Source organism: Pollachius pollachius (assembly GCF_949987615.1).
Source record: "Pollachius pollachius genome assembly, chromosome: 5".
NCBI classification, from domain to species: Eukaryota; Metazoa; Chordata; class Actinopteri; order Gadiformes; family Gadidae; genus Pollachius; species Pollachius pollachius.
In genome coordinates, this window is record NC_136938.1 from 17675357 (window position 1) to 17699712 (window position 24356).

Below are 24356 nucleotides of genomic sequence, written 5' to 3' on the forward strand. Positions count from 1 at the left end.
CACATCTCCCTTTCTGCTGGCCGGCTCCTCATTGCTCTAATCAAGCAGTCTCTAATTTGGGTTCCAAGTCCAGTACCGGGAAAAAGAAGGAGGCTTGTTTCTTTGAAGAGTCCCGAGTGAATAACACAGATAAAAGATTGAGGCACAAAAAAGAAGAGAGAAAGAGAGAAGGAGGGTGTAGGGGAGGGGGAACGCAGGGGGAATCACAAGACACCCTTTTCTCTTCCTTTTTTTTTTGGGTGAGGACAGCTGAGCCATTATGACCAGGGCAGAGGATTCTTTTTTTTTTTTTAGCACCAGAACACTAGAATTTCTTTGTCTCTCTATCAGTCAGCTATTGTGGGAGCTTCCATATACTGCAAACCCCCTTCTAAGTAAATTAAGACGTCTAAATGCTACGATTGTTCCGGTCTGTATCCGGACACAGACAACACATAGTTAAAATGCCTTACGTGCTCTCTCTCTCTCTCTCTCTGTCTCTCTCTCTCTCTCTCTCTCTCTCTCTCTCTCTCTCTCTCTCTCTCCCTCTTTCTCTCCCTCTCCCTCACCCTCGCTATCTTTCTTTCGTCCTCTTCTCTCTCTCTCCCTCTTTCTCCCTCTCTCTCTCCCTCCCTTTCTCTCTGTCCCTCTGTCTCTCGCTTTCCTCCTCTGTCTCCCTATATTGCTCTCTCTCTGAATATCCTGCTTGCGCTTCCTCACCCACATGTGGGTGGGGGCGTATTTTCACAGGTCTGAAGAGATGTGTTTATGTTTACCACACCATATGATAAAGAAGACACTGTGACCCCGTCTGAATGGAGTGCAACATCTCTGTGGTTATTTCACCTCACATCGCTTGCTTTAACCCATGATGTCCTTGGTGTTTATATAGATGTATGGCTGTGTTTTTTGCATTGGACTAAAGCCCAGATATTGACGTTGAGAAAAAGCTTGAAACAACTTTAGTAGTTTATCTTTGAGGCTATATTACCCTATGTGAGAGAAGAAGCACATTATGAATAGCCTAATCAGTTCCATTCATCAGCTTACTTGGAGCAATCGAAAGACAGGTGAGGCTTGTTTTGTGGCATGGCTTTGCTTAAAAATGCCTTATAGATTTTATTTCCTGCCATTATTCCACGGCCATATGTGTCTATTATAATATGGCATTGAAGTGTCTCTATCTTCCAGAAGCCAGACAATATGGGCAACAGCTGTTTTACCTGGCTAGCTGCCCCTGCTATGATATAAAAGCTGTTAATCTTGCCAATAAACCACCATTAACAGGCATAAGCAAGGCCTCACAAGCACATGTCATGCAGTGGCAAAATAGAAGGAAAACCTTATGTCCTATGACATGAACTGAGGAGATACTTAACATTGAAGGACTGCACATCCATTTCTGTTTAAATCTAAACTTATCAAGTGCTTGATATTCAAAAGGGTACTTTTGATTGCATAGTTTTTGATCAAGTATACTTTCCTAATTATGTGTAGGCATTTCACGATGTATGTGTGTATGAGGGGAAGACAAACAGCATGTGTGTGTGTGTGTGTGTGTGTGTGTGTGTGTGCATGTGTGCTTACATTAAAGTGGTATTTCAGAAAATATTTGAAGACTTATTCAAATAGACACGTTGAGAGGCTGTTAATAAAAACACTTGGAGTGAAATTGCACAGGGGCACAGGCTGAACAGTGATTCAGGGTAATACTTTGATGATAGAGCAAGCATTACATGTCAGTGTAATTATGCTAATGTGAAAGCATCGGCTCTTGACTGTCTATACATGAAGTACGGCAAAATATATTTCAACATATTGCCCAGCAAAGAAAAAACTATAAACGATAAATAAAGGGAAACTTTTTATTTGTGGTGATATATAAATCCTGTCCTTACTGTATGCCTGGCATTCACTGTCCAAATCAACCTATATAATAGAAATCATACACTGGCTACGAGTAAAAGGGATCATAATTTTCTGACCGAACTGTTAGCCGAACTACTTGGGCCTGTGATTCGGCAGGCCTCGTGTTGATAGGGAATCCACTGCAAAGACAGGCATGAAGAATAAATTGGCTGATCCAATCCCATAATTAATTATTGCTAGTAGAGATCCTCAAATTCCACAACTCTTTTACAGGTGTTATAATGTTTCTGTGGGGTTGAACACCAAATGGAGAAACAGGATATAAGGCAAGGGGACCATTTCGGGATCCGGAGAAGCCAAGTGGTACAAAACAACTATGGGCAGTGGAGAAAGGGGGAGAGATGTGGTTGTGGAATGTATCTATCAATCTGTGGAAGGAAATCACCATGACACAAACTAAACCTCACACTGTCAGTACACCCCATGCTCCATCACACTTACATGCCTGTGATGGACACGATTTGCTTTGCATCGGCAACGCTGATGAATATTTCAGTTGAGAGGACCCCACAATTGAGAAACAAGTGTGTGTTGTTGGCAAATGTAGAGGTGAGTGAATACTCTAGATTATGCAGAGTAAAAAACAACAGCTGAACAGCAGTGTAGTTTAGCTGTCCAAAAACTGTTTTTGGATACCTAAGGCTAATTTAAATGTAATTTGTGAAGCGTGGCATGAAGATACACACACACAAACACACACACACACACACACACACACACACACACACACACACACACACACACACACACACACACACAAACACACACACACACACACACACACACAATTAAGCACACCAACACACATACACAAACACAAACATGCACAAAGCGGGTCTCACAAAGCGGTTTCTTTTTTCATTTATCCCACCATTGCCATGAGCTAAATTCCTCAATTCATTAGAGGAGAAAAACACCCAGTGTTACTTGTACATTCATCTGGCAAATGCGGCCCAAAGAATAATGATTTACTATGGCTCATATTTCACCTGAGTGCACAGGGCAAGCAGTTGACTAAGGTGTTGAGAAAACGCAAACTGAGCCACTTTTGACTGGAAATACTGGACAGATAGAGTTTTGTATGGCTTGTTTTGAAAGTGTTTCTGTGTGTGTGTGGGTATGTGCGCGTGCTTTTATGTTTGTGTGTGCCTTATTTGAATTTGCATTTATGTTTGTGGGCACATAGCGTGAAGATGAATGGCCGTTTGTAAGTGTATAGGCGAAAGCCTCGGTGAGGTCCCACCCCCTAATCAAACAGAAAAACATATCTTTAAAAAACCCACACAGAAACTTCAACATTTAAATATATACGCATTATCCAACTATCCTCACTGTTTAATTTGTTAAAGTGTGTTATTTATTAAGAAGTTCAATGTATATAATATACACAATGCTTTACAATTTTGATTTCTTGATTACTTGAAATAAAACCTGATATGTAGGTGCCTATATAGGCAGGTATATATTATCATCATGCATTTATCTTAGGTTGATCTCCAGAGATTGTATACAATGATGTGATACCGTGCTAAATATATAGATATTGAAGCATATATCCCCAGCGGCATTGGGTTCCCCAAGAATAATAAAGGTGCGTTTTTAAAATGGGATAATCCTGTTTTAAAGCAAACCCAGATGGCAGAACAATATGGGCTGTGTGTTCACACAGCAGTCTCCTGTGTGTGTGTGAGAGTGTGCAGGGGCACAGGCGAACCAGGTAGGGCCTGCATCAAATCCCCCTGGGCGGCCACCCTGCCCTGCCTGCCCCTCTCCTACTAAAGAGCTTCCACTTATCTGACTGCCACAGGGCTGCCTGTGTGCACCCAGCCACTGTCATTTAAAACAGCATTTGGAAATTGATTAGAAGAGTGCAATTTCTGTGCTTCAGAATTCCAGCTTCCATTTCAACACAAATGTACAATGCTAAGCTTCTCTTTTTTTTTACAAATTCCAATGGAATGAGTGAATTGTGTGTGTGTGTGTGTGTGTGTGTGTGTGTGTGTGTGTGTGTGTGTGTGTGTGTGTGTGTGTGTGTGTGTGTGTGTGTGTGTTTGAGTTTGCCTGTGGATGTGTGTGCGTGCCTGCAAATGTGCACTGTGGGTGTCCGTGAATGCGTGCGTGCCTGAATGTGTGTGAGTGTGTGTGTGTCTATGACTTTGTCTGCATGCGTGTTTGCCTGAATGTGTGTGTGTGTGTGTGTGTGTGGGTCTGTGTGTATGCGCGCACACATACGTTCGAGTGTGTGTGCCAATGCATGGGTGTACATGTGCCAATTTACCCACTGCATATTTTCCCCTGGTTTGAGTAACTGCTTGAGCTTTCCCGCTCTGCGCATGGGGAGCTGGAACTCTGACGCTCTGCAGGCAAACTCAAACACTGGGATTTCATGCAGCTCCAGTAGCACAGGCCACAGCCAGCCCTTTCTTTCCTACACTTTACATTATATTTTTACTAGCGGAAGAGATCTACAAAGACAACAGAAACATTAAAAAGGTGTTTAATTAGACAATTATGTGTGTGGGTTTGTGAGTTTTTAAATGTGATTTTTGTCTGAGCAGTTTGTGGGGCCTTATTTTCTTATTGGCTCATAAAATATTTTTTAAACAATGACATTCAAATAAAATCCCATTTCCTGTCTCTCTCTCTCTCTCTCTCTCTCTCTCTCTCTCTTTCTCTCTCTCTCTCTTTCTCTCTCTCTCTCAATCTCTTTCTCTCTCTCCCTCTTTATATATATATATATATATATATCTATGACGATCCACCTACTCCTGCGGTTTGGAGTGTTTCCAGCCAGTCTCTCTCTCTCTCTCTCTCTCTCTCTCTCTCTCTCTCTCTCCTGTGTGCTGTGGTTTGGTTTAGGGAGATTTTATCTCCCTTTTTACCGTTCCTCCTGATTGACAGCTAAGCTCAGGTATGAAAACAAACAGTTGCCTCTGGAATCGGCTGCTGAAAAGAAATCCGCCACTAATTCTCCTTTTGCCAGCCCCTCCTCCAGCCTGCTGGTGGGTGCTAAGCCCTACCAGCGTAAGAGACAGGACCGATAAAGCTTTAAAATAATTGAACTCTTAAAAAGACATTCTCTTTGTCATACTTAAGGACTCGCCTCAACTCGGGAGCGCACAACACATTTATATCGTCTACCAAGAATGCTATATGAATATATATATAAAAAAAATAAAAAAGTACATATATATATAAATATATGTAATGCTCAAGTCACAAGAGAAATTCACTGGACGATAAGCTTCCATTATGGATGTGTCATCTCCAAGAGGTAAACGCTTGACTGGGCCACCGCAGCTTTAAAGCAAATCTCTGATGTTGTAGATACCATGGCTTTGTTTGCTTGCATGTTCACCACAAGCGGAAAAGGCATTTCTGAGCAAGTTTGAGCACAAGCACAGTAAAAGTGTTTATTCTCTCTCTCTCTCTCTCTCTCTCTCTCTCTCTCTCTCTCTCTGAAAAGTCTGCACCAGCCGCATTCCACTACTTGCCTTTGCAATAAAACAATTAGGTGCTAAAAGTTGTTGACAAAAACAATGTGTGGGAACATATGTATTGTGAGAAATATCCACAATGACCTAATGTAAAAAAAATACACTAAATGTGATTGTCTTGTGTGTTTGAGGTCACATAAGTTATACTTCTGTTTTGATCAAACAATGCCACAAGGCAGCTCACAATCAGGTAAACAGCATAATTGGTTGTAGATCCAACAAATATGAAGAAAACAATATGCAAGGTCAGCCTCCCTGTACGTACTTTTCCTCTGCCTACATCCAACAATTCCTTTATTAATAGAAGTTTGGAAGCATGTTTGGCCTTTGTACTTATTTGAACCTAACAATTATCGAAACCTCTGAATCATCATACTACTTTTGATCCTAATCATAAGGTGTATTCTGTGCGATACCTTTGTTTGTGTTTTAATTAGATGGACCCTGTGTGTCTCCAACCCTGGGCTTCTTTTTAATTGCCCATATTTACATCAGGCAAACATCAAATGTGCAGAGACATTTGTAAGGGGGAGCACAAAGCCGCCCTTTGAAATGTCTACAGTCATATGAAATAGCATGCTAATTAAAAAAGCCAAGACTGTCGCGGAGATAGGAGAAGCATTTATATTGGTAACAGTGTTGTATGGACTGTACTGTAGTTCTGTGCACATCAACAGACAGAGGCCATAGTGTGTATTATCAGGCTGCCTACCTGTTTACACACTACCAAGTAACCTTACCATTGCCATTCATCAAACAGAAGAAATTCCCTGTAATTTAATAGATCTGCTTTCAAAAGGCTAAATCATTTCGACCATTTTATCCGCTGCACTTTGATCTACAGTGGCATATACTAAGGCAGGTACAATGAATCTGGTTTACCAAGCTATGATTTATCCCTCAGTTCATTAAGGTTATTGCCAATGACTATACTTATTAGGGCATTCTAAAGCTCCTTTTTTCTTCTTTGCCCTGCGCGTGACAAAAATATGATTCATTAATTAAAACCAAATGCCAATATTATTCATGTGTGTCAACTGTGTGCAATAAAATACTTTATTTGAGACCATAATAAAAAGTGTCAGCATATGAGAGGATACGCCAGTAATGTCGACATTATATACCAGTAGAAAAGCATACTTGTAACAAACCAAACTAAACATACCCCCCCATAAAAAGGGGAAAAAATTGTCTTATTTGATCTTTAATCATCCCACATCATCAGGCGTTTGTAAACGAACCCCACCGGGTTGAAACAGAGACCTAACCACCAGAGACCGAAAGGGGAGCAGCGAGGAGGAAGGTAGAAGCGCACCGCGGCGGCAGCCAGGGACAGCCCCGTGTTATCAACCAGCTGGTTGTGCGGCGCTAGGCGCAGTGTAAACACACAGGCTCTTAGTAACAGTCAGTGCTAAGGTCGGAGCCGAGGCGAACCCTGCCCAGCCTGGCCCAGGCCCACCTTCCCCGCCCCCCACCACCACCCTGTCGTAAACACAAAGTTTGGTGGGAGTTCGGAGCCGTGCGGCTCTTGATACGCGGGCGCAGAGGGCGTTCACACACACAGTCGATAAATTCCTCTTCACTGCATGCTGCAGTCTGAAGGAGACTGTCGGGATGAGCTAGCCGCTGTCTACTCTCCTCAACCCCCTCTTCCCCCCACCCCCAACCCGGCCCGCTCTCTCTAAAACCAGGCACACTTCTACCGAGTCCGGCTGGATGATTACCGGATCACCATAGCATCACCCGCCTTAGTCAGAATTGCTCCAGCTATCCGTCTGACGAAGGAATAAAGAGCTATTCCTTTGATTATCTATGAATAATGTTTGTCTATCGACCTGGGTACCTAGTGGCATTGATGCAGCGATAAGCAAGTCTTACCTTTGACTTCTGCCAGGAGTTCGCTGGTGTTTAGCCTCTCCATCTTCTCTTTCCAGTCTTTAGACAGAAGCTTCTCCATGCATGAAGACTCTGCAAGGCAAGCAGACCCGAGGACATAAGCACCTTCTGCACTAAACTGTAGATTTTAACTAGACCAGTCTAACCGAAATCACTGCATTCATTTAAAGTATCTTTTGTATGCAGAGATGATCACAGATCAACTATCATTATTGCAATTGGTGGATTTCCACAGTAATAATGGCCATTCAACGCATTTCCTTTCACAGAGTGCTACTTTCATGCATGAGCAAACTTGCGGTTATACTAAAGAAAATCGCCTATTGTCAGCCACGGGAACATTAAGTGCTGGGGGCTTCGACCTGACGAATGGAAGAAAGGTTCAGTAGGGGAGTGAGGAGACACTGCAGGGATGGACTGAAAGTCCGAGACGGACAGCGTGTGGGAGGTGAAGCGGCGAGGGACTGGTTCCACTTTGGGAGCATCCGCATAGCTGCCAATGATGAAAACAATTAACGTTCATTCGGCCGCCAATGAATCAGTAGAGGAACGGCTGTTACCTATCGTGCTGTCGGTGGGCCGGCTGATAAAGAACACGCAAGGCTCTCTGACCCACTGTTCCCCCCCTGGGCCTGGCCTGCATGGGGGTCAGCCTGTTCCCATCAAACATCACTACCAGCAGCAGCAGCAGCAGCCCCTCCACCACCTTTAGTGGACGCTAGAGCTCCACAGCGAGCTGGCCCCCGTTTGAACCACAATGAGGCGGCAGGGGGGATGCACGGCTCTGCGCTGTACGGGATGACACATCCACATGCGTCTCGGTCGACATGGATGTCATGCAAGCCAACACAAGGATGAACATTGTGCTGATATTCGGAAGCAAGACGGCCGTGTGAGAACACATCCTTAGTGTGTGAACACTATAGTATTAGGAAAGACAACATGAAAGACATCATCATGAGTTTCCTTTAAAGTATTAAATTCAAAACGTATTGAGGCCCAACAGATTACTGCGTAGGCCTGGAACACTGAAAAGCACATTGATTTTGTGGCAAATCATCTGTAAAGGGCTAATTTGTGAACCAAGAACTTGCAACACAAATGCATTAATCACACTTCATATTCCTTGATATTGAAAATTATACAAATGAAGTGGCTTCTCTGTCCTTGTAGATGCAGCCATCATGTGTTTTTGAAGGGAATGTATAGAGCACTCAGATAAGGATCACAACCTTCCCCAAGAGGATGTGGGAGACACTAGGACAAAAGGAGATGGAGGACAGAACTCACATGGAGCGCTGGGCATGGGTTTGGCTCTGTCTTCATTATCTGCTGCCGCTTTTATCCTCAACATCAAAAACCCCATAGAGGATTTTACACAGTTTACGAATGTACACAGACATTGGTTCCTTTCATCCATCTGCAAAATCTCTTGGACCCTACTTGCACAAAGCAAACACTGACAAACACATTGACTTCAGAGGAACTGGGATTAATAGAAGGTCGGCGGCTGTTGTGGCCCTGTTTAAGCATGGCTTTCAGAGAGCTCAAGCAGAGCAACCATCTTGTTTGATTGTCCACTTCCGTCTGTGTGGTGGGGGCCAACAGGACATCTTCAGCTCAGGGTCATTATAACATTACTTCTGCTTTATTGACTTTCCAATTCCCAACTCACAGTTTGTCCCCTTGACCCCAAGGGAAGAGAGAAAAGTGTGTTTGTGTTTGTGTGTGTGTGTGTTTGTATCTGTCTATGTGCATCTGTGTGTGTGTGTGTGTGTGTGTGTGTGTGTGTGTGTGTGTGTGTGTGTGTGTGTGTGTGTGTGTGTGTGTGTGTGTGTGTGTGTGTGATGTTTGTGTGCATGTGTGTGCGTGTGTACTAATATGTGTTTGTCTAACTCCCCTCCTGGCACGGACATCACAGATCTTCAGTCAGGGGTTAGGGGCAGGGAGGGTGGGGGGGTGGGGTACAAAGCATTGAGATTATTTTCTCTCTTGACCCGAAATTTACAGGGCTTCCTCTTCCGGAGAAACAAATTCCCCTGAAATGCAAACACTTAGACACACTCAACAACAATAATGGATGACACCCTCTTCTATTAAGGAATAGTAACAGCGTATGTCAAATTGGTGTGAAGGGGAGTTAAACAAACAGGGAACACATGTACACATACACTCGCGCACTCTCTCTCTCTCTGTTGTCTCTCTGCCTCAAACACAAACGCAGAAACAAATACGTGTGTGCATACACACACACATACAAGTGCGTGCACACCCACAATTTCCTCACAGATGCTTCTCCAGCACTTGATCATTAAGGAATGCACCAACTGTTGTAGATAATGTGGTGCCAGCTTCCATTCTACTCCAACACCACCCCCACCACCCTCCCGTTCCACCTCCCTCCCTCCGCTCCTTCCCCTCCCTCCCAGGAGTGTTGCTGTTTTCTCACTACTTCCTCCCCTACACTGGTCCAGAGCCGACCTGCCAAGTCTTAGTCCGACAGGAGAGGCTACAGCTGGAATGCACTGCTGTCCTCCCAGAACCTCCACCTGGGAGAGGTGAGTAATGACCCGGATTAGTCCATAACCTAGCTCTCACACACCTTTTCACTGTTACCATACAGCAGGCAAACCTGGCAAAGAACTAGTATAGAGGCTTCTTTAATAAAATCCAAATAAAATAAGAAATACTCATAGAAAAACCTCAGTGTTACTTCCACGCAGACGACCTGAAGGAAAACACATTGAGAAAATGATGCTGGGGTCTGGCTTGTTTCAGGGCAGGTTTCCACAGCTTTTGTCAGAAAAATCTAGATAAAGTGGAGGAATGCTGTTTCAGTTGCTCAAATGCCTGGTTGTTTTCTCTGGAGACACTATGTATTTCATTGGAACAAACTGGATAATCTTAAAAGTCATTAATACTGTCAAATTAAGAATGTTCCAAATAAATACACTTTTTTATGCCTCACTTGATATGAAATAGCATTATATTTTCAAGGGAAAAAACTAAAATAATTGTAGTTCGTTGCTTTCTTAATCTTGAAGTAGGACATTACATTCATCAAGGATTAGCTCAAACAAGAGGAAAAAGTCCAGTCCAGTGAGTTTATTTTTATTTATCTTCGGGGGCTCTTAAATCTTAAATCCCCTCCCAGTGTCCCCCTCCCCTCTCTCTAGAGATACAAAAATGTTCTCTGACTGGGGAGCAGACCATTCAGATGGGATGAGAATGGAATGAAAACAATAGCCCTTATCAGACGCTTATTTACATGTTCCCACCATCCCTCCAGTAGACAGCCCGGCTTGTCACAGGGCCCAGTTGGCCCCACTGGCCTTCGACCAACTTCTCCTGGCCCTAGAGATCCCAACAGCTCCTATGGACCCATGCCTGGCACAGGCTCCATCCACTCTGCAGACAGCGCAGACAGTAACAAAGCAGACAAAACTACTGGAATATGTGTCCAAGAGGTGTTCCCCAATGGGAAGGGGATCGTCTTTGGACCACATAAGCCTGTCTGTGTCTTATCGTCCTCTCTCTAGGGACTAGTGTGCTGTGCTGTACATCTGAAGAAAACTGCCCTCAATGTGTTTCCAAGCTTCTTGGGAGTTGTTTCATCGTGTGATGAAAGTGAGCCGTCACTTTCCGTCACACAGTGATTTGATATTGCCAAGTACAATATGTTTATCTGCTATCTGAGCTGTAATCGGTGCTGTACAACTTGTTGGTGCAGATATTATTGATGTGGGTTAGCAGGAGTTAAACACCTTCATCAAGATGAACCGGCAAGATTAGCCTTCTCCCGCTGTATTAAAAACAAAGGCATTGGTTCTCATAAATCTCGACAAGGGGAATGTTTCTCAGTTGGTGTGAAATAAACACTGCTTTCAGCACCTGGCAGTCTCTGCTGCCAGAATATCATGTTTAGTGCAAACCACAACAGTGAAACTAAGAGGCTAGCCATCGTAGTAAAGTGCCACCGGCAAACTCCAGAATGTGCTAGCAGGAAGACAAAATTATATATATATATATATATATCCATCCCTCTTTCCAAAACATAATATTTGGATATGTCTACACTTGATTTTTCTCTCTTTTAAAATAAATAGTTACGTTTTTTAAATTGTGAAAAGTAACAATTTAACAGATTTATTGCCACTAGGCAATAACTGCCGGTATTTGTGAGGCTAAGCTAGGGAAAAGTTCTGAGCTAATTTATGTTTTTACTGCGGCCCTTAACAGGTTTACTGTTGGTTCAGTCATGCAATCATAGGGAGGCTGTGGATAAACTCAAATTACTGAGTAAAACACAGTCTCACAATCAAATGTGTAAATCTGAAGATTAATGGCCTCTGTTTTTTAAAGGAAAATCTTAAAGAACTGGGTACACTTTCTAATCGAAGTTTGAGAAATCATTATGAATGTACATCCATGTTGTATCCTGAACACACTAAGAATGCATTTAGCCTCTACAGTAAATTTCCAGACGAGTATCCACCACAATGGCAAGAAAGTCTGAAAACATAAGCTGTGTTTAACAATGCTCCGTACAGGGTGTTCCGTTACACTGATTTGTCTGCAAACACTTGCTAGGGAAGTGCTTCAACTGTCTGCTGCCAAATTGTGGGTGTTCATTCAACTTGCGAAAAACGATACTTGTGTTTTGAGTCTATGTTGTGTTGAAAAGCCAATGACAATGGAGCGACAGAGAGCAATTTATGGGAGTCATGGCTAACGGACGAGAAACCTCCCCTTTAACTTCAGCCTTGTACCATCCATCGTCAAAGCCTCCAGGGAAACATGCAATTACCGAATCAATGATCATATGACAGTTGCTATATAAATAATTTCCTTCTCAGAATTCACAGACCATATCAATTGAGTCAACCGGGCAAATGATGCTGAGTCACAAAGAGAGGTTCCAAGTAAGCTTGATCCTTAAATTACAAAGGTAACTTATTATCTTTGTGGTTAGGTGGTTAAAAAATGAAGAATTAAACTAAATTTGAGCTGAATTAAAATCAGTCCTCTTGGGAATGAAGAATGAAAAGGCATTGCTGCATAATCAGACACATTTGGCTTTGTAAACAAAATATAACAAAAACCTTACACAAGGTGACACAAACTGAGGAGTTTTTGTTCCCTCCATGTCAGGAAACAAACAAAACAAATAGCAGTTTGGTTTTGTGAAGCCTAGGTAGAATCTCCCATTTCCTTTTAACACTACTTCCAACTCTACACTAACAAATCAAAAGTCGAGATTGAGGAGAAAAAGGGAAAAAGATAAACTCTAAAGAAGCTTTTGAATATCTTAATCACAGAGACACTAAAAACAAGACCCCATCATCACAGCAAATAAAACACAATAATTACAAGAAGCATGCAGGGAAGTGGAATTCAGAGTGAAAACATGTTTTGTCATTTTGCCGGTAGTCCCTAAGACAACAGCTGTTGGATGCGGCAAATACTCCTGAAGTCTTCATAATCATGACGTTATTGAAGTGAGGACAAAAAGGGCACTGATTGCTAGGGAGCAATCTGAACGCAATAGGTTACACACCCGGGTGATGTTGCACAATGCAAATGCTAAATAGAGAGAAAGAGAGGAAAAAAAACAACATAACATGCATAGCACAACAGTACGTTGTCGCTCATTTTCAGGGCAATTACCTTCCCTCCTTGTCAACAGCTTTAATAACCTCTATCATTTCCCGTTTTTTTTTCACTGCAGTTAAATAATTCCACCTTTTTAAATATGTAAATGTGAGTGTCGGCATGCATGGGTTAAGAGGTCCGGCTTCTTGAGACATGCCGGTGTATTGTGGAGCACCTGCACCGTGGGATGGGCCTGATTTAATTGACATCTAATACTACTTATTATTCCACTTGGTGAACATATCTGTTAGTCACCTGTTAGTCTCTCCTCTGAGAGGCACTTGGCCATATAAACTACTGCTATAAATAGCGACCAACCTGCACAAAATGGTTTCCGCAAATGTTGCAACAAAACAAAAAAACAGCAAATTCCCTCTGCACAACTGCATTCTTCTTTTGCATTTATTTCTCTTCCTTCTCTTTTCTTCTACCACATTCCTGTCAGTTGCTACCTTGTATGAAGGAAGAGCAACGTTCCAAGGATAGAGGTGAAAATGGTCTTCTGTAAAGAATGTGTTTGTGTTTGTAAAAGACTGTACAGTTTTTGAAAGATTAGCTCCATTTGGGCTAATCGGATCAGCTCTCTTGTGTCCTGCATCAAAATGAAATAAAATAATGCAACTAGAATACTGTTGCTGAGCTCAAGGTTGTGGGAATGCGTGTCTAGAAATATTGCTCTTTGTGCCTGTAGGTTTCCATTCATTGCGTTGCCTCTATCTGCAGCGACGAAGGTGTAAATCCTATAATGGTGACCTGGCCATTCTGAGAGGCGTATACACATGCGGCTCCCTGACCTCTTTAAATAGGACACGTGTCTATCAAGCATATATGAATTAACCATCCCCAAGAGGCTTCACCTTCTGAGCTGAGCACCATGTGACCTCTCCCAATCCATTTTACTGCGGCACTCTGTGGCAATCAGGCTTGAATTATTAAAGTGAGCACTGAGCAATGATCAATTCATTGCGGCCCTTGGCCACAGACCACTCGGCCGTACTTCAACAGAAATGACATTGAGAACACTTGGATATGCTTCTAGACAATGCACATAAACTTGAAATATGTTGGACCCAATATGTCAATAATCATAACTGTACAAACCGGGGCCATGTCCAGGCTAATCCTGAGGAAATGTTGCTAGATAACTAAAGAGTGAAAAGGTTTGAACACTCAGTTAAGAATGAATGAGAGACAGGGAATAATTTCTGCTTTGACTATCCAGGCTTTTCCCGAGGTTGGGAGCCTTCGCTACATGTCAAGGAATGCTAATATATTCTAGGCAGCATAAACTACCTGGGGCTCATCGGTGTCTAAATGCCAAAAGAGGAACAGACCGGACCTGTTAGCAATGATTTCCTGAGGACAGAAGCCAGGAAGCTTGGATAAAATCAACATTTACATCTTTCCACCTCCCATACAATTATATAACAAGAGACCGAAAAAAAGCCAAGAAGTTGATAAGGAAAAGTACACAGCCGGAAAATTTGCAACTCAAGAAACCTAAAAATAAATAGAGGAAACGCAGAAAAAAAAATCCAATCAAAACTTTGCGATAGGAAGATGAGAGCCAAGATAAACCAGCACTCAGAGCCCCCAAAACTGCAATCTCCTCTTAAGCCGGAGAGTGGCAGCTGGCAGAACAGCTGGCGAATAGGATTAATGTCAGAAGAATGAAATAAAAGTCAACATATGTCCGAGCCTGAGGTGTTGGGACTGTGCGTGATTGTGCCCCCGGTGGATGCCATGTGTGCAGCTGGAAGGGGCTGCTGTGCAGCTCCCCTCTCCACCCCACAAGGTCACTTTTAACAACTAGCACCATTACATGCTTGTGTAGCTAAATTAACTTTTTCCTTCTTGCGCCTCTCATTTCCTGTTTTTTTTTAAGATTAAGGCTATAATTCGGTCTGAAGTACTGCATCTAATACGCAATATTTGTGGAGATTATAAATATTAAATGTGGAGAGGAATATGCAGCTGGACAGTGGCTATATATTAGTGTATTACAACTTGCTAATATATCATACTGCAGATCATACTTAAAATATTTGTGTCTTTGTTTGTGTGTGTGTGTGTGTGTGTGTGTGTGTGTGTGTGTGTGTGTGTGTGTGTGTGTGTGTGTGTGTGTGTGTGTGTGTGTTTGTACTATTAATTGTCTTACATGAAAAGGGACACATTTCTAGAATCTCAAAAGTGGCTCCGTACTTGAATAGCTCAAATGAACATTATAAAAGAAATATTTCTATTTATAATTCCCATTTCCATGTTGGTAATCATGCAGGCCCACAGACACATTGTAATAAATTATTATAATTTCCCACAAAATGTAATTACTGGGTACCTCACATGGGGAGTGGTTCACTTGTTTGGTAACCTGCAATCTTACTGTCAGATATAAACATGCCAGCTAATCAATGCCGCAAACATTCCCATTTATTCATCTATCTGAAATTAATACGAGTGTGGGTATAACAGGCATAGTACTGTGATCAAGGCTGTGATTTACTAAATGAATAGGTATAAGACTATTCATTATGAATCCTGTGCAACCCTAATGGAAAGTATAATATGTGATATTTAATAAGTTTTATTGAACATAATATGAAACTATTTTGAATAAGAAACTATATATATAACAATAATTGCTAGATTATATTTGGAGTATGATTGTGGGAATAATAGCCTACATGTTTAATTTCGGAGTGAAAACATTTTAGTACCATTAGTTTATTTTCCGACAGCTAATATAATCGTCTTAAGCTGAATGATTTAATGGCTGTTGATGTCTAGCAGAAATAAAAGTGAGGCGACCACACCATCTTTCAAAGGTGAAACATTCCGGCGCTGAGAAAGTCCCCTACACTGGCCCACATTGAGGCCTCTCAGTACGCCATTGTCCCCCAATGCCGCGGCAACAATAGAAGCCGTATTTTTGTTCAACCAGCCCGTTCCTTTTTCTCTGGCCCACAGAGCCATGCAGCATGAGACCCACTGTGCAGTGATGGAGAAACCTGCTTTTTGTGAGACTCAGCTCAATGGGGGATGAGCAGCGAGAGGAGAGGGTCTGCAGACGCGGTGGCAGCACCTTCAAGACCCAAACGGCTAATTACAATAATATGACGTGCAAATTATTTGAGGAGAAAAACTGATTAATTAATACTATTATTCAAACTCATAACTTCAACCATCATTGGAACTTCATGGCATGTAATGAAGGACAGGGTCACAGCATATTAACCACTCGACCTGCGCAGACTTAAACATTATACCGCGGTGCTCCCAGAGAGGGATGGCGTTTGTAGAATAATTACAGTCATCAGCACTAAGGCTTAGCACTGCAATAAAACATGTTTCTATCTGTTTCCTCTGACATCCTCATCTCAGTTCTTGGCACACGTATAATGTTATTGAACTAGGCAAACGCACACAAAAAAAAGCATGCGTGGGAGGAGACATTTGTTTCATCGCGGTCCATTAAACAGTCTCTTTGTTCCGGAGTCAAACCATCACAGCCTGATGTAAAACATTGATGCTAACACTTAGCAGGGAAACAATGTGGATATGCTAACACGCTTGATCTGCCTCAATTGTCATGTTTTCTGGAGTCAGAGCTGGTGGGCTGACTTCTCTTTTCTCAAAGAACAAGCCTGCAATGTGCATTGAAATCATTAGCAGGCCACAGAGGCCGTCTGTGCCCAGGGTGTGAGTTACACTGACACTATTTTGATCCTCGGTCAGATGACACCAGCTCTTTTGTCAAGTTATGTGTAGAGAATGCCTGAGAGCTGAAAGCCAGAACTGGGACAGTGATACTGAGCAGCCACACTACAAGTCTACCAGTGTAACGACACACACACACACACACACACACACACACACACACACACACACACACACACACACACACACACACACACACACACACAGATACATGCTTGCAGCTGTGCGTGCAAGAGTGCATACACAGACATAAACACACACACACACACACACACACACACACACACACACAGACACACACACACACACACACACAAATATATATCTTATATTCATATACATTATTTTTTTAGGACCTGAGCCTACCCACCTCTGCAATTCTAATGACATAAAACCAGTCCATATCCGTCCCTGTTAACACTCTTAATCTGCATATAGGAGTCTATTTCTAGATTCTGGGCTCCACAGCACAATGACAGATTTAGTACCTTTAATGGCTTCTGCCTTTTTGTGTGTCAGCATTTCAACCTCCCTTTAACCCCTCCAAATACAGAAGGACCCCATCAAACAGCCAGCGACCATACAGACGGCTGCTGATCGAACCACACACACACACACACAAAGCAGTTACATTTCGGTTTTACGGCATACAAACATGTATTAAATTACTAAAAAATATGATTTATATGTACACCTCTAAATACCCTCATGTTGTGTGTATGTGTGTTTGTGCATATATGTGTATTTGCATATATGTGTGTGTGTTCGACAAGGGAGAGAGAGAGAGAGAGAGAGAGAGAGAGAGAGAGGGAGAGAGAATGAGAGAGAGTGAGCGGGAAAGTGAGAGTGAGGTAGAAAAAACGAGTGAGAGCAACAGACAGACAGAGGGACAGAGAGAAAGGAGAAAAAGAGAGAAAGTGCACACAGCTACAATAAGACAAGCAGGCCTCTGTGCAGCGCTGGCTGTGATTTGTCTGTTCAAGACACCCGTTTCCTCCTATCAAGGGGTTCCTGTGCACAACGTGAGCCAGGAGCACAATGGGGGTGTTGTGTGGCTTGGGTGGAGGGGGACACACGCAACAGCTGAAACCCAGGAAGATGGCCCCTGGAATGCTTCTCGGCAGTTGCTACTGTTGACTAGTGGGAATATGAGAGCCGGGGTAGGTGATCTTGAATTCTAAGAATGGCACATTGAAGAGGCAGCTGCTTGTGTTGTCATCCGAATGACAGAGAGAGCAAAAATCATCCCTGTCTTCTTTTTTCATTTTTTTGTGCTCAACAAACCATTACATGTCCACTGTCGTGCAAAAGTGGAAAAAAACGTGTCTACTCTTTAGCATTTCCTTCCGGGCTTTGCTGGGGTAGCTGCGATTATGTGAGGGGGGCAGATAGTAAATACATAATTCAGCAGCAGAATATGTACTGCATGCTCTCGTGCCCCCAGACACTGCCCCGTCGTTTAGCCCTGGCCTCGGATCTCTCCCTGGCAAGAGCTTCAGCTCGGCCACAGGAGAGAGCTGGGGGGGAGATGGGGGGAGGAGGACAGACCATAATAACAGGAGGGGAAAGGTTAGGGCTTGGAAAGGGGGACAGTGAAAGTGGGGGATGGATGGGGGCGAAGGAAAGCAGAGAAAAAAGGGCAAAGTTAGAGAAGGCAGAGTGCTAGGTGAAGAGAAGGAGGTGGAGGAGAAGAGAGAGATGAAGAGAGGAAAGAAGGCTTGACGTCCCTATCTTTGTGTACGTTCACATGTCAGACTGGCTGTGTGCCCACGGTGTACAGAAGCAACATCAGAGATGTGATTGGCAGAGGGCAGAGAGAGACGCTTTTGATCATGTGTTCTAACAAGCGAACCCAGCTCATGTCTCTTCAGCCTGAACAGATCTACATTACCTATTCAAACAAAAGTGACAGACCACTGCACTGCTCCACTGGGCTGACACACACCATGCCACAGGCCAAGGGAGAACACACACACGCACGTGCAGACACACACACACACACACACACACACACACACACACACACCAAATTGAGCACTTTAAATCGAGATAGGCAGCTTTGTGTTATAGTGCAGACCGTAACAGATCGTTTAAGTGATAGACAACTGTGTTTACCATTGTACTTTTATCTCGAGTAGCCATTTTCTACCTAATCGCCATCCAGCCAGTTTTAAGGGTTTTAATTTGCAGGACTCCTCAAACAAAGCTTGTTATTTTCTACAACCAATACATCTGTTGGCTTAAACCTTGATCCTATTGTATTGTTGTTTTATTCAACAGACTTGTTGAACTGTTTTCAGAATATGAAGCATAGTTGCAAATAAACGTTTCACAAAATTCCAAATTTAATTGATTTAACAAAAAACAAAAGGGAGTGAGAAGGAGAGAGAGAGAGGGAGAAGGAGAGAGAGAAAGAGATAAATAGAGGAATAAAAGCCTCCACTGAGTCAGCGACACAAAAGGAAATCCAAAAAGATTCACCTTTCCCCGAAGAATTGAACTGATACAATCCAAATCCTTGCGGTTACAAGCCTAACCTTGTCTTTTTAAAACACATGTGTTCCCATGAACTCGCGTTTGACGGACATCATTTGAAGAAGCCCAATGCTACACTCCTCTGTGTCCTACGATCTGGAAGGATGTGAAGGTGAGGTCGGGCTGGGGCAGGGCGGGGGAGGCGGAGGCAGCGGTGAGCCTCCCTGCGGGGAAGGGGGGTAGTGGGGGACGGTGGGGGGGTTGGGGCACGGCTCTGATGTCGTCCAGGTGGAGCGCAGCGGTTCTCCAAAGACAGGCAGAGCAGCACGTTCGAATCAACGCGGCGGAGCCTCAAAACCTGCTAGTGACACATTTGTAAAGCGGGCCGAATCTCAAGTCCTCGTTGCATATGCATGGAGGCACGGAATCTTGGGCTCAGATCTTTATAACAAAGATTCCTATTAATGAGCTGGGACGAAGCAGAAGCAGATGACATGGCAGCTGGGATGAGAGGGAACGGAGGATGGGTGGGTGAGTGGGTGGGTGGGGGCGGGATGTCATACGTGCTGTGTAACACATATACATGACCTTATAGGTACACGTATGAGGTAAGCTATGTACGGACAGGAATTCAACCGTTATCTACCATGCATTTATATACTGCATAGGTATATAAATCGATACATAAATGGAAGCCACTGTTTCGTGCGCGTGGTGCACCTGCAGATCACTTTCCCCGGGGGACACCCGTGATGACACCTCAAGACGTTGTACCGTGACACCGACAGGGGACGGTTCTCCCGCCCCCAAGAGTCAAGAGTTCATCAGTGTTAATCAGACCAAAGGCTTTACGGCTGATCCCATTCTCCTCCGGAGCCTTCACCCATCCCCTGAATCTCATTATGTGGCCTGCAGTAATAGAGGCTAATGCCCCGGGGCTACGTACACAATGCTGGTTACCGTGGCGCACACAGAGCCATTCCACTGTAATAACACAGCGGTTGACCAGGAGGATTACCGCTGCAGATAGAGGCGGAGAGCTGATGGGAGCTGTGTGCTCATGGAGCTGTGTGTGTGTGTGTGTGTTTGTCTGTGGAGCGCGAGGCGGCGGGGGTTCTGCATCGCAAGGTAATGTAAGCGCTGAATTTCTCAAAGAGACACCAGTCCATTATTGGAAAAGCCAGGCCAATACAATGGGATTTGAGATCTCTCGTCTTTGCCTTTGCCAGTATGCTTTGATTACTTAAAATGAACTAATTGGCATGAAGAGGATTGAGTTTTACAATAATTCTTTAGACTTATGCTGCCTCTGGATACAGATTAAAACAAATGGAGCCAGAAAACGAGTAGAAAACGATATTAAATGGTCAGGTGTGATCAGTAAGCCTGGTCCTTGAGCACAGCTAACACATTTGTTGTGTAAATCAGGCTAGGTGGGGTCAGAGCCTGGATAAGAGGATAATAGGCTCCGACCGGCAGCCAGAACCACTGGCCATACAGGGAGACTAGATTTGGCAACGCATGAACGCTAATACCCACTCAGTAGGGGGGATCCCCAAGTATTGTGTACATGTGATTGTGTGCACACCCGCATGGGCAATATTGTCACTTATTTAGAATTGTTGTAGAATTAATTCACAAGCTGAATTTATGATCCTGTTTTTTCACTATGGCTGGCTAATAATCCATTGTCTGTCATACCACATACCAAATAGCGGCGGTTTCTCAATTATTACAAGAAAGCGCTTCTGCGTCTGCCTTGACATTCAAAGAACAAAAAAGGCAGTTATTCAGAAATACACACAAAGAACACACAATAGTAAATTAATAGAAATCTATCAGAATAACATTTGGTGCCGGTTGTTCAGGCAAGGACTCAACAAGAAACTCTGTCATCAAAGTAAAATTAAATATAGAGTCCTTGAAAGCCAAAAAAACACAAAGATAAAAACCCAACTAGCTGTCCTTGTCATGCGACCACTAAATAAGACTAAACACAAAAACTCTTTCTCTGCCGGCTTGCACAATATTGATTCATACTTCAGTGCATTTATAAAGCTCTTCTAATTGCATGAGCATCTTATCAAGGTTACCTTGGGTTTTTATAACAGTGCCAGTTCTTCTTTCTACCCTAATACTTTATATGGACATTTTTAACTCTTGACAAACGCTGTCTGGAGACTTATCCATAAATAATGCATTTACAATACCTAGTAAATAAACATGGGGTACAATCGTTAGCCCTGCCGGCAACTGGGCCTATTAGAGCTTTTACAGCAAAGGTGACTATTCAGCTAAATGCAGTGGTGGCTGCTGGGAGGACATTTTCATTCATTAGCACAGTCACAAGCACTTAAAGCACTTTAAGGAGCAGAGAGGGAGAGTAGGGATGGAGGGATTAATAGGTGAAAGGGTTTAAAGACAAAGTAATGGAGGGATGGAGAGTCAGAGCATCTACAGTTCTGAGCTTGGCCACTGTTGTCCAGACAGTGTGCACTGGCTGACTGCTAATGTCATCAATAACACTAATAAAATAAAACGGAGAAATAAGAAACAAAATATGAATGTGTAAGATGTAATAATAAGTTCATATTGCTAACTCAAATAGCAAGTGAAACGACTCTCCCGCTATTTGGTTTGTTTATTGAAAAAATACATTGTGGAACCGTCCAATAGTCTATTGTGGGCCATTCCATCCACCAATGGAAGTGAGGTGTCCTCTGTCCCAATATAGTGTCCTCTATCCCAATAGGTCATTCCATCTATCCCTAATCCAGCAGCACAAGGAGCTATCATGACCAGAGCAAGGAACCTGCAGAAGAACAGCAGCAGCTGGTGCGCTGCGTCTGTGGGCCTCCCCGCTCGCCACCGAGAACACAACAGGATTAGACACAGCAGTTGTCCCCCTAATATCATGCTCAGATCAGGGGTATATTTAGCTCATCTGCTCTTTGTCTCACATTAGCGATGTCATTAGGGCAGCAAATGGCCCCCGTCACACATTCTTTTGATACTCCCTTACAGATGAATCCTGACCTTTTTCCTGCTTCCGACCGGGGACCCTCTTTACCAAAGCGCAGACCGTCCACAACGCGACATGGCCTCACTAGAAGAGGAAGCGGTTGGCAGGTGTCGCTTGTCATTTCTCCCTGAGTTTCAGTCCAAATGATCAGTGAAAGCTGATCATCCACTGCTGAGGCCGCCCCGAGTGCTCTCGAGCATCCCCTTACGCAGCTCCATCTCGGGGATGCATGTTGAACTTTGTGTGCCTCTCGTCCCCTTCCCCCACCCCCTTGCTCCCTCCTCACAAACTAATTTCCTCCGACGGGGGACTTTATTTGCCTGGCAGTGCGGGTACAGAGAGCATGAGACAGAGCCAGCCTCTATTATTAACAGGAGATTAAAACAGCTGTATGGCACTCTAAAGCCGCCTCGGCGCCCGACGCTAGCATACGGCCCCGCATTACAAGCGGCACTTGACCATTTAAATTATGGCAAAAACCGGCCTTCACCAGCTGGGCTCATTAGCATAACGCAGCTCTCACCGTGGAGAGCGCCGAAGAGCTGGAGTTTAACCCCCCCCCCCAATCAGAATCACGCACACGCACACCAAAGGACCCAGTTCAGGTGAGGGTGGAGCGGCTCAGCCGTGTCAAGTACATCGTCAACGTAAAGCCAAAATCGGACGACATGTGATAGTCGCACTTTTCAACTATAATCGTAATCCATGTTGAACTTAACCTCCAGCGTACAAAGTGAATAATGAACAAGCTTAACGTCTATCAATATGTTTAAAGAGCGAACTATTTGAATAACCTTCTTGATGGATGTCTGGTATAAATCAGACCACACTTAAACATAACAGTATTCCCCCATCAGTGTGTGGGTGAGCCCCATGCTACTCCTTAATGAAGACCACCACACGAACACTTGCGAGAAAGACACATTATTTTTAGTCTAACAGAGCTTTTAATGTATTCATTTGATAAAGTGCTTATGCTAAGAGCTCCCAAGACGCTGCATAAGACACATACATTCCCGAGGGGATGTAGCATTTGATTGGATGTAGGCTAGTTACTGTATATTACTACAGCCTAATTAAAAATGGAGTCGGGGGGGAGGAAGGGGGGTCTGTTTCAGTAGCTCTTTCAAATATTTGTTTTTCTGTCATACTCTTGATAGACTGCAGGCGGTTTTTGCGTATAAGTGTGTGTGTGTGTGTGTGTGTGTGTGTGGGGTGTTAGGGTGTGGGCTGCGGGTGAAAATTGGGTGCCATTGTGTGTCAAAGACTAAACGACTCTATGACAGAGAGGTTGCCCTATTGGTTGCCTTTGTTCTGTTTTGCATTGTATTGTGTTATGCAGATCCGACACAAAGATATGATATCGGCAGCATTTGTGTGTGTGTATGTTTCTGTGCTTGCGTGCAAGCCAGTATGATTGTGTATATGGGTGGGGATGGGTGTATGTGTGTGTAATGAAGAGACTGGGAGATTAATAAGTAATTGGGCATCTGAAACAGGTCAAATTCACCAGGAGGGCTAGTCCTACAGACTTGAATAATTGCCCTGGATAACTGGGTTCTGTGTAAGAAAACAAAGAGGTAATGTTCCTGGCACGGGGTCGACGTGATGTGTTTTATAGTCTGGGAGTTTGCCTTGGCATGGAGGCCAGACCACACTTAGGCTGAGGTGTTGTGCCACCCACTCCTTGTCACACTGGAAGAGAGTCAGTACAAACTGGAAACAGCGTCACGTCACTTCTTTCCAGTCGTCCCCTTTGTGTGCGCGTGTGTTTAAGTGCGTGTGAATCTGTGTGTGTGTGTGCGTGTGTGTATGTGTCAAGAAATGCAAGTCAAGTCATACAAGAGAAAAAAAAAGAGCGAACAGAGAAGGGCAAAAGAAAGAAAGCAAACAAGAAACAAGGGAGAGAAAATCGAAAATGGAAAAAGGACCTCAACAAGCTGACAAATGCACATCTCTCACACACACACACGCACACACACACACACACACACACACACACACACACACACACACACACACACACACACATACACACACACACACACACACACACACACACACACACACACACACAGACAAACAGTGGGGTGCTCTTACCGTCCTGCTCTGTCTTTGTCATCTCCTCCAGTTTCTTCTGCTTCAGCGTGTCCACCACGTCCGCCAGGCTTCCTTTGCGGCGCTCAGGT

The 24356-nt window shown here is 43.6% G+C and overlaps 1 protein-coding gene across 6 annotated transcripts in view; it reads right to left on the bottom strand.

Annotated features, from left to right (window-relative positions):
• Positions 1-24356, bottom strand: part of sox6 (SRY-box transcription factor 6) — a 135363-nt gene that overhangs the window by 61370 nt on the left and 49637 nt on the right. For all 6 annotated transcript variants that reach the window (XM_079736655.1, XM_079736657.1, XM_079736654.1 and 3 more), the window contains 2 exons: positions 24268-24356; positions 7284-7373 (listed from right to left, as the gene is read on the bottom strand). The exon at positions 24268-24356 is cut by the window's right edge and continues 122 nt beyond it. In XM_079736655.1, the coding sequence (XP_079592781.1) occupies positions 7284-7373; positions 24268-24356 (179 nt within the window). The remainder of the gene's footprint in view (positions 1-7283; positions 7374-24267) is intronic.